Consider the following 13,506-nt stretch of genomic DNA (forward strand, 5'->3'; position numbering starts at 1 on the left):
TTCAAATCCTTTTTAGTTGTCTCAAAGCAAATTACAGCTACTTGTTCTAACACAGTTGCCAGCCTAGTCAAAACTCAGCTAGGAGACTGGTGGAAATACAGACAGGTTAACATTGTGAAAAGAAAATGCAATCTAACTGGGAACACCTGGGCCCTTCGCTCCCCAAGGGATCCCTGTCATAAGGGGGCACTAGGAGTCTAAAATTCCAGTCTAAAATGTAACAAGTACTAGTTTAAGAAGCAGTAATGTTCCATGAGGTTCCTTGTCTTTATATACTAAACACAAACATGAGTCTAGTGTTATCATTGTACATTTTTAATCTACTCTAAGAATTTCTTAAGATACAGCTCATTATTTTTTCCTGCAAGGAGGAAAATCTTAATCAAATGCCCTAGGTACTTAGCAATATGTGTTGTTTAATGTTTTACTTGACAGCTGTCACTTGGTGTCATCAACAGCGCTTTGAGTCTGTTGCATCCATTTCTTCTCATTCACACTCTTTCTTTTCCACTTGGGTGAGGCCACCAAACCCAATTCCCTTGGGACCGAAGTTTTTTGCATAGCAAACTGCAAAAGAAGGAGTGGGAGGTAAATGGTGCTCTGAAGGCTCTCAGAGGTTAATATCTTTTGGTTTTTGTTTTTAAATTATCAAATTGAAGTTGATAAAAAGGAAGGAAATCTGAAATAGTGTATTTCCCATAAGTTTATCCAGGTCTTAATAGTGAAGCTGGTATTACATATTTGAAGTACACAGAAGTTGCATCTGGTGACTCAAAGAAAGTTAAGAAATTATCTATTTTTTCAGATCTAGGTAATAGTTTCATTAAAGCTACTTTCCTGTCTGAAAATGCTCAGTAAAACTTGGTCTGATGAGTAGTACAAAGTAAGCCCGAGATTTTTAAGAAGAACTGGAGCATAATCCAGAAACTATTGATGGGCATTTAAGTAATTCCATTTGAACTCTTTATTAGTTAACGTGTGCATAGTTGTTTATCACAACTCTAAGTGGTGATGGTGAGTATATTTCTCCAAATATGCCAACTTGATCCACTTGTGGTAAACAGACTGTACCCAAAGTCACAGAACTCCAGTGTTCTTCTTTAGGGTTCTCTATAAAGTTTAGCTTTGTCTATAAAAGCTTCACGTATTTTTTTTCCCCTAAAGCTATTCCTAGGAGTCAGCTGAATTCTGTGAACTTTGTGAGTCTGAGAAGAACATCTAGATGTGTAATTTACTATTTTTGCATCATCTGCTGTGCTACCAATGCAGTGGAAATATCTTTGCAACTTTACTGGCAAGAATTCTGATTTGGAGGACGAAAGATCTGAATCTGTGTGTTTTTTTTATTTTAGTGGGTAAGACTGTGTAGGTACAAGAGCCTGCCCAGCAGGTATGGCCAGTGCTCTGTTAGAAGGTCTGACTGGTTTGACAGCTTGTCCCATCTGTAACATTTAAAATTTAAATGTTAATAGTAGAAGCTGCAGCTGCACTGTCACCATAGCTCTTTGCTTTCAGAAGGTTGTTAAAAAAGGACAAAAATGAAATGTCCTGGGGGTGTTAGTGTGCAGCAAGGTAAATCCCAATGGCAATCCCAGGTCTAAGGAGACTAACTCTAGATTGATTGACTCTGCAGGCCAGTTCAGCTCCTGCAGCTCTCACCTTTGCAGTAGAGCTCTCCATCCTTGTCCGTGACGTTGGTGGACTCCAAACTCTTCCCACAAATGGCGCAGCGGAAGCAGCTCTTGTGCCAAGGCTGAGCAAGGGGAGAGGAGTCATTGTGCGGCACAGACAGTGCAGGAAACAAATACTGCTTTGTGTGGTGTGGAAGGGTTAACATTCATCTGTCCATCTTGTGGCTGCCATTTTTAGTCATTCTGGGTTAGCCTTTTTTCAGTGACGCTGTCTAAGGCATCTTCAATTGCCACTACACATAAATGTTGATAAATATACCCAGAGATAGAGGAAGAGCCAGCTTGTACAGTAATCTGTGCTTGGTCCTCAGACATCAATAAGAAGCAAAAAGTTGGAAATTATTTACAAAAAGTACAAGATTTTAAACCTGTTGTAGCAATTTGCAAATTCATCCTTGTGTTCTCTTTATGAACAAAAATTGAAATTATTGAGGACCTTTAGCTGTAGTTTCTCACCATTATAAATTGGTGGGGTTTTTTTCCTAGCGCTGAAGTCACTACTTACTTACTTTTCCTCCTCCCATGATCTTTTCTGCAGCATACACTGATTTGCCACAACGGGGACATTTATCCACATCTACCATCTTTTTGGCAAACTTTGAAGCATTAGTTGGTGTTGAGGGGCGAGCAGGCTTTGGTGACCCCCTAAAACAGAAGTTTTTAAAGCTGCTTAAAAATCTTATCTTCTTTAGAAAAAGGATTTAATTATTTTTTTAGTAAGGCATAAAAGATACTAAATTGCTCATCTCTGACATGCAAAAGGGGACAAAAAATAAGAAAATGAAAGTATTCTATTGAATTCTGTGTTGTATGATTGAGAAGGTGGTACTGTAAGCACTGATATTGCCTGTTCTGGGCTAAGTACATGAAGCTGGCAGCAGCCACGAGCACAAAAGATTATATTTAATGAAAACTGAAGTAAAACCAATTTTCTCTCATTGAGAGGCAACAGGGAAAATAAAAGGAAAAGATGTCTCTAGTCTTTGTAACTGGTTATCTGCTGGTACTCATCAAACTGGAAATAACAATTCAGGTTTTGCTTGCCATAGTTTCATTAGGCAGTGAAACATTTGGACGGGGAATTGGGGTTTTTTCCTGGCCTGGGGTAAAAAGGACATCAGAAAAGTAGCTTTGTTTTTTATTTCTGGTCTGTGTGCTTTAAATCTGTGTGCATAAAGCCTTGGACAGAACTATTTCTGATTTATCAGATAGCTGGACTGAAACAGTTCATTTTATCCTCAGGATGCAGCAGTTTTGGGCGCAGAGCTCTGCCCGTAATGGATTTGTATGGCACAAGGAGCTACAGTTAAATACATTGTTTGAGCTTTTATTTCCTGCACAGCATATTGCTTAATTGGTTTCTTTATAGCAGACCACCAGAGGGAGGAAGAAGCATTGTTGATGTAGAAATGTGCAACTTTGAGAATTGCAGGAAAATCCTATAAAAATGAACTGTCAGAGCTAATTACATGCTTTTGGAAGATGGTATCCCATTAGAATTCTTTTTGTTCAAACACATTCTCAGTGTGTTTGTAAGTGTTATTAGAACCACAGGGAGGAGAATGTTACTTTCCCCATTGAGAAATGTTAGAGATGTTATTGCCCCCATTGAGAGGAGTGCGAGCAGTATGGGGTAGTGTGATTATTTCTCCAAGAGTAAAATGTTAACTAAATTTTAGCCTCTAACAGGAAAAAGAAAAAATCTTTTTCTGTGGCCACTGTGCCAATGTGACTTTACCACTGTGCTGCAAATGGCAGATTACAAATGCAGTGAACATTTACACGTGTAGTGGCACATAAAGGCTGCTTCTACAGAATAATTACCTATTGAAGGAGGGTGTAATTTGTAAAGGAGGCTTAAAGAGATTGAGCATCATTAAAAACTGTAAATTACAGTGTCTATGGAAGAAAAGGGTGTAGGGAAGTCTGCTCTGCTCCTTATGCTGGATGTTGTTATGGAAACAGAATGAAATACATAAAACACCCTGGTAAGGGACAAGAAGGACCAGAGCAAGGAGCTGTGGCTGGGGTTTGACTCACTGCTGCAGGTTCAGGCCCAGGTGCTCTCCGGTGTCCGTGCTGAGGCATCCAGCCCCTTGTCCAAAGCCAACCCCTTTGGGGCCGTATTTCCTCCCATAACAGGTTTTGCAGTAGATTTCAGATTCGTGAGCTGCCACCGTGGTGCTGTCCAGGGCCTTCCTGCAAGCCACTGAGAACAGGGAGAGAAAGGCACCTATCAGCATTTGCCTTTTCAAATTTGAATCTCTGTGGTTTAAAATAATTGCAATTAGTATTTCTTTTTGTTTAGCTTTAAAAATGTGGGGAAAGGAGCCAGTCAGTAGGAAACTTGTCAGTATAAAACTTGACTGAGCTGTTGCTGAAGTAAGGGAGAGGTATATGTGTGCGTGCACATAACCTGTTCTTCTTTTGCCGCTCTGAAGTTATCCTGTAACCCCAGGGAAATCCAGATCTGTGAAGCTTAAAATGGGCTTGGGATTGAAATTGGCCATCCTGAACTCCCAAACCTTAAAAAGGGGGGAAAGAAGGCTGCAGAGACATTGATCTGGCCTTTCCAGAGTATTTGCTCTGGGTCTGTGGTGGCTTTCTGAGCTCAGCCCAGGCTGTTCTGACGTGGTGTGTGTCTGAGAGAGGGTTTAGCATCGACTCCTGTCTGGAGTCAGACAGGACATGTTGGGGTTTTTTCTCATTATTTGTTTGTTGGAGCTGTGGCACCAGGGCAAAGCAAGTGTCAGCTCTGACAGGAGTGTGGCTGCAGCCATTCCCAAACTGTGCTCTTGCCAATCATCTTTGGTACAGAGAGTGGCAGCTTAGCTCAGCTCACTAAGGAAGGTCTGGCAGCCTTTCGGACAGAGGGTGTCATGGGAATGCCCAGCTTTCATCAGGAATACAAATACAAATTACAAATTATGTCCTCTAATAATGAATGGGGAAAAAATACAGTAGCTGCACTCCTCAGTGCTTAGTGAGGATTGGATGCCTGTGTTTGCTGCACCCCTTGGGGAACTCGGTGTGAGACAGCCTCCACCCCACAGAGAGGGAGGAAGATGTTTCAATTCACAGTCTCTCTTGAAAACCAGGGTTTTCCAGTATGCTAAAAAAACACTATTTCCATACTTCTCACAAACTGTTCGCTGTTCGACAGTGGTTGATTGGAAATGGGGAAAAAATAGGCAAGGACTTTCTCTCCAGGTTCCTTAGAACAAATGCTTACCCTGCAGCAGGCATTCCAGTCATGGGCTATTGATAGCTTGGAAAACAAAGTTGCTGAGTTCACGTTTGCAACAGAAAGCTGTGAAATGCAGAAGTATTGGAAGTGGCCTGAAGTGCAAGCTCTGGAGGAGACACCTGAGGGTTTGATTAGCCCCTTTCCCCTCATGTTTACTTAAAATGTCCTCCTCTGAATCCAATTTATCCACCACAGGGAATGTACAACCTGGAACCTCTGCACCTTTAATTGTAGACTCCTGGCTTGGTTTGGGCTGGAAGGGACTCTAAAGATCATGCAGTTCCAACCCCCAGAGCAGGTTGCTGTGAAGGGGCAGATAGCTAGTTATACATCCCCGGCTCTCTGGTTATCCTTGTGGCTTTCCTCCTCCCTGTGTTGCATGGAGGCAGAAATAATTTGCAAAGACCTTTATAGTTAGCAGAAGTAAAGGGAGGCACTTCTGCACTGCACTCTGGCTTTGAGATGATAATTGTGTTTGCTAAGGGAGTTAAGGGATGATGGAAACTCTGGCAGTAGATAGTGTTTCTATTTCTGGTACCTTGGGGAGAGGGTATCAATTCACCACGACAGATGGAGCAAAAGCTCTTGAAGTGCTATTGTTGAAATAACATAATGACATTGCCAGCAGGTCCTGAGACCTGTCCTTGCCAGCAGGTCCTGCTCTCCCGCCCGCGCCGAGGAGATCCAGGTTCATGGAGTGAGATCCTGCCCAGTGCCCACCACAGCTGCCCTTGGGGTGGGAGCTGTCACTGAAACATCAGCCTGCAGGGAAACAGGAGCCTGCATGGCAAGGAGGGATTGCTGGAAACAAATTTCTCCTCGCAATACTTGTAGGGAAAAACTGTGGACCGGAGAGTGTTATAAATAATTTAGCTTGTCTGAATCTTCCTGTGTTAACAGGTTGCTCTGAGTTGTTTATAGTTCTGCTGAAATTGAACTCTTTGGTTAAAAAAATACTGATGTGCTTTGTATACCTGGTCAAATACAATATGAAATAGAGGATATATTTGAAATAGTTTTATATAGTAATATTCAAAAGTGCAGCTAAACTGTTTCCATGCCCAAGTTTAGGCTGGGGAGAATTGGTTTCCTTCTGTTGAGAAATGAGATCCTATAAATGGTTCACAGTAAAGCCCGTGGATGTGCCACATGATCCTGAGGCATCCAGAGCGACTGAACAGTGTATGCGAATCATGGGGGAAAGTAAAGCCAATTAACATACCTTTTATGTGCCAGCTGGGCAATTTAGATGCATCTTTAGGTTTTGACCTTAAACATATTTCTGATGGGAATTCTATTTTTAGTATCTAACCTATTAATAATTAATTCAGACTTAAAACATGGGACAAATAAAGGAACATTTAAAAAAACCAAACAAACAAACAAAAAAAAACCCCACAACAAAATACACCCCAACCAACCAAGAAAAGCCCCACAACAAACCAAATACTTGATAGAGCTAATGAAAGTTGTTGATTATGAATCACTAAAAGAAAATAATTCAGCTGTACTAAGAATGAAGACTACACTTGAGAAGTATTCATAACTATGCTATATTAGGGCAGATCTTTATTTTTATTTACTATTTATTGTTATAGCCAGAACATGGAAGCATTAATAAAGTTTTAGTTGAGACTAAGATTTTCCTTTTGCCATTCTGTAAGAATTGGCTGAAGGTTGTCAGTTAACTGGCAATTTTTTGAGGGAGTCCTTTCTTACTTGGCCTTTTAGGCGTCACTAAAGGCATCATTTGGAGTTTTAGGCATCATTTGGACTTTTAGGCATCATTTGGAGTTTTAGGCATCACTTTTGGGGCAGCTGGCGAAAGGCACAGACAGCTCAGGTGTGTCCTTTGGTTTCATTCTGCAAAGAGCTGCTCTGTATCAGCTAAGCATGTAAAATTAGTCTGATGCCTCCAAATAGGAAGTCTGTGTTCCTCCAGAAAGGGAAGGAGAAAATTGGATTCAGTGGCTCCCAAACTGTCATGCTGGGAGCCGTACTGCACAGGTGCCAATCCTGAGTACTTTCTGCGAGATAAACTCTTCAGCTATCTTTGGTTCCTAGCAAATTGTTTGCTCTCTCCCTATCCACACAGGGCAAACAGAGCTGAATTGGTACCTTCTCTCTGAAATTATTTTTTTTTACAAATTTCTGCCTCTTCTGCAGAGAAAGCAAAATTCCTGTAAGCCAAACATCACAGAGGAGTGTGGAGGGGAGGAGTGAGTGAAATGGGAGTACATGGAACAGGGGGGGAGGCTGAGGAACATGCAGAGTGTTGGTGCAGGTTTTGATGGCGCTAGGGTCCTTCAGCTTTTTGGTGTGAAACAAATTAGTGCCAGGATTCACTGTAAAAGTAATCCTCTCCTGAAAGCAAAGAAGCAATCATCCTTCTGTCTGATGGGTGCTGTTTGTTCAGTTCTGCTGGGCTTTCTAACCTGGAGCAAACCTGTGGTGTGCCACACGGTGGGACAGAAGGAAGGGTGTCCTGGAGATGGACTTGGACACTGTGATTCTGCAGCACCTTCGTGTCCCTGACAAAATCCATCCCATGTTTGGACAAAGGAAAGCCAGGAGACCAAGAGGTAGATTGCTCCAGGTAAAAGGCAGCAAAACTGCCTGCCAGGTAATACAGAAATAAATGTTTGGCTTTAATGCAAGGGTTACACAGAGCTGTGGGGGTGTTGAGATGTTAAAGCATTCAGGCCAGCTTACTGCAGAGGAAGCAGGACTTGTGGAAGCTCCTTCCATTGCACTGGATTTCCTCAGCGTGGTACACGGTCTTTTCACAGGCCCCACACTTGGCTCCTCCGCCCCAGTTCGGCATCCTGGTCTGCAGGGTTAACCTAGGAAATCACACTACATTAATAAATGCAACAACAGATATGAATTCTTTTAAATGAAACAGCTTGACTTAAAAAAAAAAAAATTTTTTTCTTCCTTCTCCAGTCAATTGCTACTGCATACTTGGAATATACCTCATACCTGTGTGGTAGCAGAAGTGAGGGTGCTGCCTTGGTGCTTTGGGGACAGGGACAGTCTGAATCCCTGTGATTCCTTCATAAAAAAGGATATTCCTTAGCCTGGTGTGTTGTGATGGTAAATATGTGAAATGAATGTGAGGTGTTTCAGTGAAAAGGTGCTAGGATCACTCTGGAAAAGAGGATCTGGGGTTTGTTTTCCATCAGTCATTTTCTGTCAGCGCTGCCCTTTCCTGTACTCCAACACAACCTTTTCTGAGTTCCTCATGAAACAGATGTGAGATCTCTGTGCTGCACAGCCATTGTACAGTAATAATGGATGGGCTCCTGAGGTGCTTAAGGTGTGGGCTTTTTTCTTGGTCTATTGCATTTAAAACCTAACCATCAGAGAAAAGAAGGGCCGTGGTTTCTGTTCCAGTTCCTGCCGTTCCAGTCAGCGCTGGAGCGCCTTGCCAGGGTCTGCTGATGCCAGGCTGAGTGCTTTTCCCTGAGATTGTGCGGTCACACACCTGGAACAGCCCCAGCCTGCCCTTCTGCTTTCTGGTTTGAGTCATTGTTTCTGGAGAGCCTGGGACGTCATCTTGTCATCTGCACACCGAATTATCGGGTTGTTCCAAGCCCCTGGCACGGCCCTTCCTCCTCCTTCTTGGAAAACCAGTCACCTTCTCGTTATAGTTATTTTGAAGCCTGCTTGTGCTATTTGTGTTTGAGTAAATTCACCAAAAGGTAACTAAGAGGAGGATTTTGAAGGCTGAATCAGGCCTGCTACCTGAGAATTTTCTCCTGAGGTCAGGTGATAGAGAGAGGGGAATTTATCACAGCAGCAATGTAACTGGTATTTTCAATTAGTTGCATTTTAGACTAACATTTTACTGTATATTTACATTGGACTCATGTCCAATGTACAATGATGAATGATGAATGAACAAATGATGAATTTGATCTCCCTCACTCAGTGAAGCCTTCACTGAACAGCACTGTTAAATTGGTTTTTCAGTTTCTTTTAAATGTGAGATAAAGGAATCTTTCGTGTAGGTAAAATCTTATTCTCACTCTGCCATTCTACATTTTCTTCTGCTTTTAAAGCACTTCTGTATTGCTGCCATTTCTTCTTTCTCTTACGAAAACATTTCAAATGATGCTTCAGACATTTTAAAAGAAGGAAGAGCAACTGTGGATAAAAACCAGGTTTGTGACACTTCCTTGAAAATTAAAACGAGATTTCGGTGTCTACAGGTTTCCAGTGGGATCCCTTCCCAGCTGAGGCAGCGCTGGGAGAGAGTGGTTTGTATCTCTGGTCTCTGCAAAGCTGCCTCCCCTCTCTCAGGTCTCCCCAAAGGCACTGCAAGCCTCCAAAACTGTGGCTGCAAGGATAGCTGCTGGAAAGTAACTCCGATTACATCATCAGCTGAAGGGGAAAAAATAACCTCTGAAAAAGTCTGATAAAGTGTGATAGTGAGCCTTGTGCTGTCAAGAGCTCTTAGAAGGACCGTTGTTCCTGAGGCCAATTATAGTAGCATGACTGGGCATGCATGCACATTTTCCACGGTGTTTTGGCATCACCTGATGGGAAGCTGCAGGAGAAAGAAGAAGGGCATGGCAGAAATCAATATTTCTGTAAGGATGCTGGTGTAAGACCAGCAGTGCATCCAGGTGCCTGTGCTGGGTGAGGGACAGGGCACGTCTGAGCTCCTCCTGTCGGGGCTCTGCTCGTCCCTCTGGAGCCGACCGCCCTCCCTGGGGGGCTGCAGGCTCACCATGACAATCTGGGAATCTCCACAGGGGTGCGGCACTCACACCTTTGTACTCATCTAAACTGTGCAGTGGGTAAAGCTCCGTCCTTTCAATAGAAACAGAACTCCGTCTCCCATTTGTCATCAGAAAAAAAATAGATCCAAAGTCTCCACTTCGCATCATTTCATTGGGTGTCAGTGTCTAAACCCCCGTGAAATTGCCTGAACTTTGTTGTCTTAATCTGGTTAGCTTTTCATGTCTGCTCATCACATGGTATTTGTTGTATTCTGGTGGTGGGAAGCAGAGCAGACTGATCCTAAAGGTAAGCAATGTGTGACACAGAAACCCCTGAGTGCTGGCTGCCACGTGTGGGCACTCAGGGTGCTGTTGGGCTGGAGGAGTGTTCTTGGCCTTGCTCAAATGCTGTTCCCAGCTTGTGTCATTCCTCAGAATGCAGCTTCTATATGGAGCACCATTTACACATCAGATGTGCAGCCAAGGATTCGTGCCTCCCATTACTCGGAGCTGTATCACCCCTTTGTAAGCAAGGAAGCCTTTGAAGCGTTGGTATGCTCTGCACAGTTGTGAGCTGTCTTCTTTTGGGCTGTTAGTCACTCTGTCCAAATCTGGGTGTCACATCACTGCCACAGAGGGGCTCTCTCTAATCAAAGTGCCATTGATAAGGATAAAATCCAAAAATGTGTTTTGATCCATTGATCTAAATGGGTGATGGGTGCAGTACGGGCCTGATGAAATGTGGGGGAGTAAGAGGCAGTGCCTATGCCTGACTGTGCTGCATGTGAAAAATGTAATTAATTAATGGATTAATCGGAATTAATTCTGGTGCTTCCTTGCTAAACACAAGGTTTTCCCTTCCATGTGCTCATGCATTTGGCAGTCTAGAGCTCAGGTCTTATCTGAATGGGCTGCAGAGCTGTGTTGTGTGTGGCTGGCAGGGTTATCTCTCTGCCACATGTGCTGCAGGGTGGCTGTGAGGGGGATAAACAGGATGGGGAATATTGGTCTTTGTGACCACGGGCAGCACAAGTGCTGGGTGGGAGTGGTGGGCAGGGTGTGCCTTGCATCTCTCTGCATTTTGGTCCCAGCTAGGCTGCTAGGCTGCTTGGTCTAGACTCAGAGGGTAAGAAAAGTCATTCCTTGATTCCTTACCTAACACACGAGCAATAAAAATACAGAACTCACACATGGCTGCCTACGCTGAAATGCAAAGTGTCAAGGCCACATTTGAAATTGGTTTCCCAGCTGAAGCCTGTGGGAATGCCAGTGCAGCCAGACCTTCACTGTGGTATCTAATCACAGCTCTGCTGTGGCCTGGCCTGTGACCACCATTTGACCTCCCTAGCGCTGCTCACCCCACCAGCACCGCGGGATAACAAGATGTGTCCTCCTTTATATAATAGCAATAAAATGCTGCTGTGGCTTTTCTCTGCAGCTGACACCTGCGGTGAGGGTTTCTTTTGATGTGTCTGCATTTGAGATGCCGCTGCATCTCGACAGCCTGGGGGTGTTTCTGTCAAAACCCAGCCCCTGGTGGAACATGCTTCTCCCTCAGCCGGAGAGATTCACAGCAGGGGGAAGGCTTGTGCTTGAAGCCTGAGCTCATTTGATGGAGATGTGATCTTGTTATGTGTTTGTGATCGTATTTCTGACATTCCAATGCATTCAGCAGGCTGTGGCTACAGGTAAATGTTATTAGTCAGTGTCACACACTGAGCTTCCACCATGATCTCAGAATAACCAGCATTTTCCCCTCACATCTGCAGTAAAGCAACACAGAGAGGTCAAGGTATGGGAATTCCAACACTGGAGAGTAAATATTGGTTTTTCATTGACACTGGTCATGCTAAGTTACACGTGGCACCTTGAAACAAAAGATTTTAACTGACTTGATGTGAAGCACACACGCATTGCTGAGAGCTGATAGTTCCCCATTCCCTTGCTTTCATCTCTTTTCTTCCACTTTTTATATTATTTTCTAGCCTAGTGATGCTACATTTCCTCTGAAAGTTCCTCGATGCAGACTTTTGCAGAAATTTAAGATAGCATCTCCAAACAATACAGTATCAGACAGTAGAACAAGGTACTTCATTCTGACTCAGAAACCAAGCACACCCCGCATTCACATGCTTGTACATTGGCACTCATGGTTCAGTGTGATCCCTGTGGCTGTGGAAAGCTGCATCCTGCTCTGCAAATGACACATTCAATTTTCCAGGCCTGATCCTGGGCTATCAGCTTTCACTATTCCTTCCACAAGATCCTTCTCTAAATGCTTATCCCTGCACTAAGTTCTTTAAGTGCCAGGCAAAACTGTTACAGACTTTAAAATAGCACTGTGATGAATGAGATAAGACACAGAATTATTTTATCTATGTGCAAGGCTTTGTTCTCTGAAAGACTTTCACCTTTAGGCAGAAAAATTTCATAGTAAAAACACATATGTATGTATGTATTTATTTATTTATATATTTATTTATTTGATTTTTTTTCCTGAAGCTTTGGCCAATCGTGCTCTCTTAGAATGCTTGAATGATGGATCTGGGAATAATTCTTTCATCCTGCATTCTTAGCTAGCCATTTCTCATCAGGTCTGCTCAGAAGTTTTCTTCTTGTTTGACATGAAACCAATTGGTCACCAAGATTAAATACGCTGAAGATTTTGGGGGATTTGTTTGGTTACCATTATGGAAGCACACAAATCTGTGTGCTGTGTGCGTGCGCTTTCCAAAGACTGACTGTTTGCAGACAAATAATTCTGTAGCTTTGTAAGAAAATATTCAAACCTTCTGAAACTTCTGCTCCCCAGTCTTGCCTAGTCCAAAGGAGTGTCCCTAGTGAGGATGGATCCCCCAGCCCTGCTCTTGCTCCGTGGCTGAGCCAGAAGAATCTCTCTTTTTGCTGGCTACCCAAACCTAAAACACTGCTCTGTAGGACTCATATTTCTGCACTATGCCTACAAAAGTGGTTTTCTTTGTCAGGCAACAAATTGCTTCTATGATCTGTTAGGAATAAAAGAACACCCAAACCCTTTTTGGCAGAACCAGTGGGACCCTACTCACCGGAGTCGCTTGAATTTTCTCCTTCTCCTCTTGTGTCTCCAAGGGTTTGAGCAGGAGGGGCTCCTCCTCTCTTTAAATGCAGTGACCCCTTCTGCCAGCCCTATGAGCTGGGAGGGGAGGGCAGCGAGAGTTTCAGGGATCTGAGCAATGCCACTGCTATCACCAAGCTGAAAATAACCTCTGACAAAAGCCTGGCATTTTGTTCCCTGGTGTCTGCTTGTGAGTAGGTGGACAACAATGCAGCCCCTCGGATTACACCTAAAGGACATTCCTGACTGCAGCTTAACAAATCAGAAATAAAGTTTGAAGTTTGATAGTTGCTCTGCTGCATTGCTTAAACGTGAATCATAAAATAACAGTTCTTGAAATTACGATCTCGTTATTAATGGTCATGTTGCCAAAAGTAATTTACCAAAATAATTGTTTAAAACAATAATACTTGTTTGTAGCACCTCCAGGAAAACAACAGCTTTAAACTAAATAGTGTTTCATTCTACAGTTCATGGTTTGAGAGATAAAAATGCTTTGCCTTCTAGGATACAGGGAATCATGCTTTTACCTAAATCTTTCATTTTTACTGGTTTTAGGCATTAAGGTGGGTAGATAATATGTATAATATTTAGCCTGTGTAATTATTGCAGTTATCTATGCCATGCCTGACTGAGCCCCTTGGAAATGGATGAGGCAGATGTGTTAGAGATGTGGGCAGTAAAGTGTGAACTTTTTTACAGGGCTTTATTTTAGGAGCTTTTGAGGTTTAGAAGCTAATTCTCATT

The 13,506-nt window shown here is 43.0% G+C and overlaps 1 protein-coding gene across 1 annotated transcript; it reads right to left on the minus strand.

Moving 5' to 3' along the window:
- Positions 1-17: 17 nt before the first annotated feature.
- CSRP3 (cysteine and glycine rich protein 3) lies at positions 18-12,783 on the minus strand. Its single transcript, XM_054283710.1, has 6 exons — positions 12,731-12,783; positions 7,651-7,781; positions 3,732-3,900; positions 2,201-2,336; positions 1,660-1,753; positions 18-567 (listed from the first exon to the last, which is right to left on the minus strand). The coding sequence occupies exons 2-6, from the start codon at positions 7,760-7,762 to the stop codon at positions 488-490; spliced, it is 591 nt and encodes a 196-aa protein (XP_054139685.1). The 5' UTR covers positions 7,763-7,781; positions 12,731-12,783; the 3' UTR covers positions 18-487.
- Between the last annotated feature and the right edge of the window lie 723 nt (positions 12,784-13,506).

The sequence above is a fragment of the Melozone crissalis genome, unplaced genomic scaffold (genome assembly GCF_028551555.1).
Source record: "Melozone crissalis strain CALT ecotype California unplaced genomic scaffold, PUWL_Pcris_2 ptg000038l_1, whole genome shotgun sequence".
Lineage (NCBI taxonomy): Eukaryota > Metazoa > Chordata > Aves > Passeriformes > Passerellidae > Melozone > Melozone crissalis.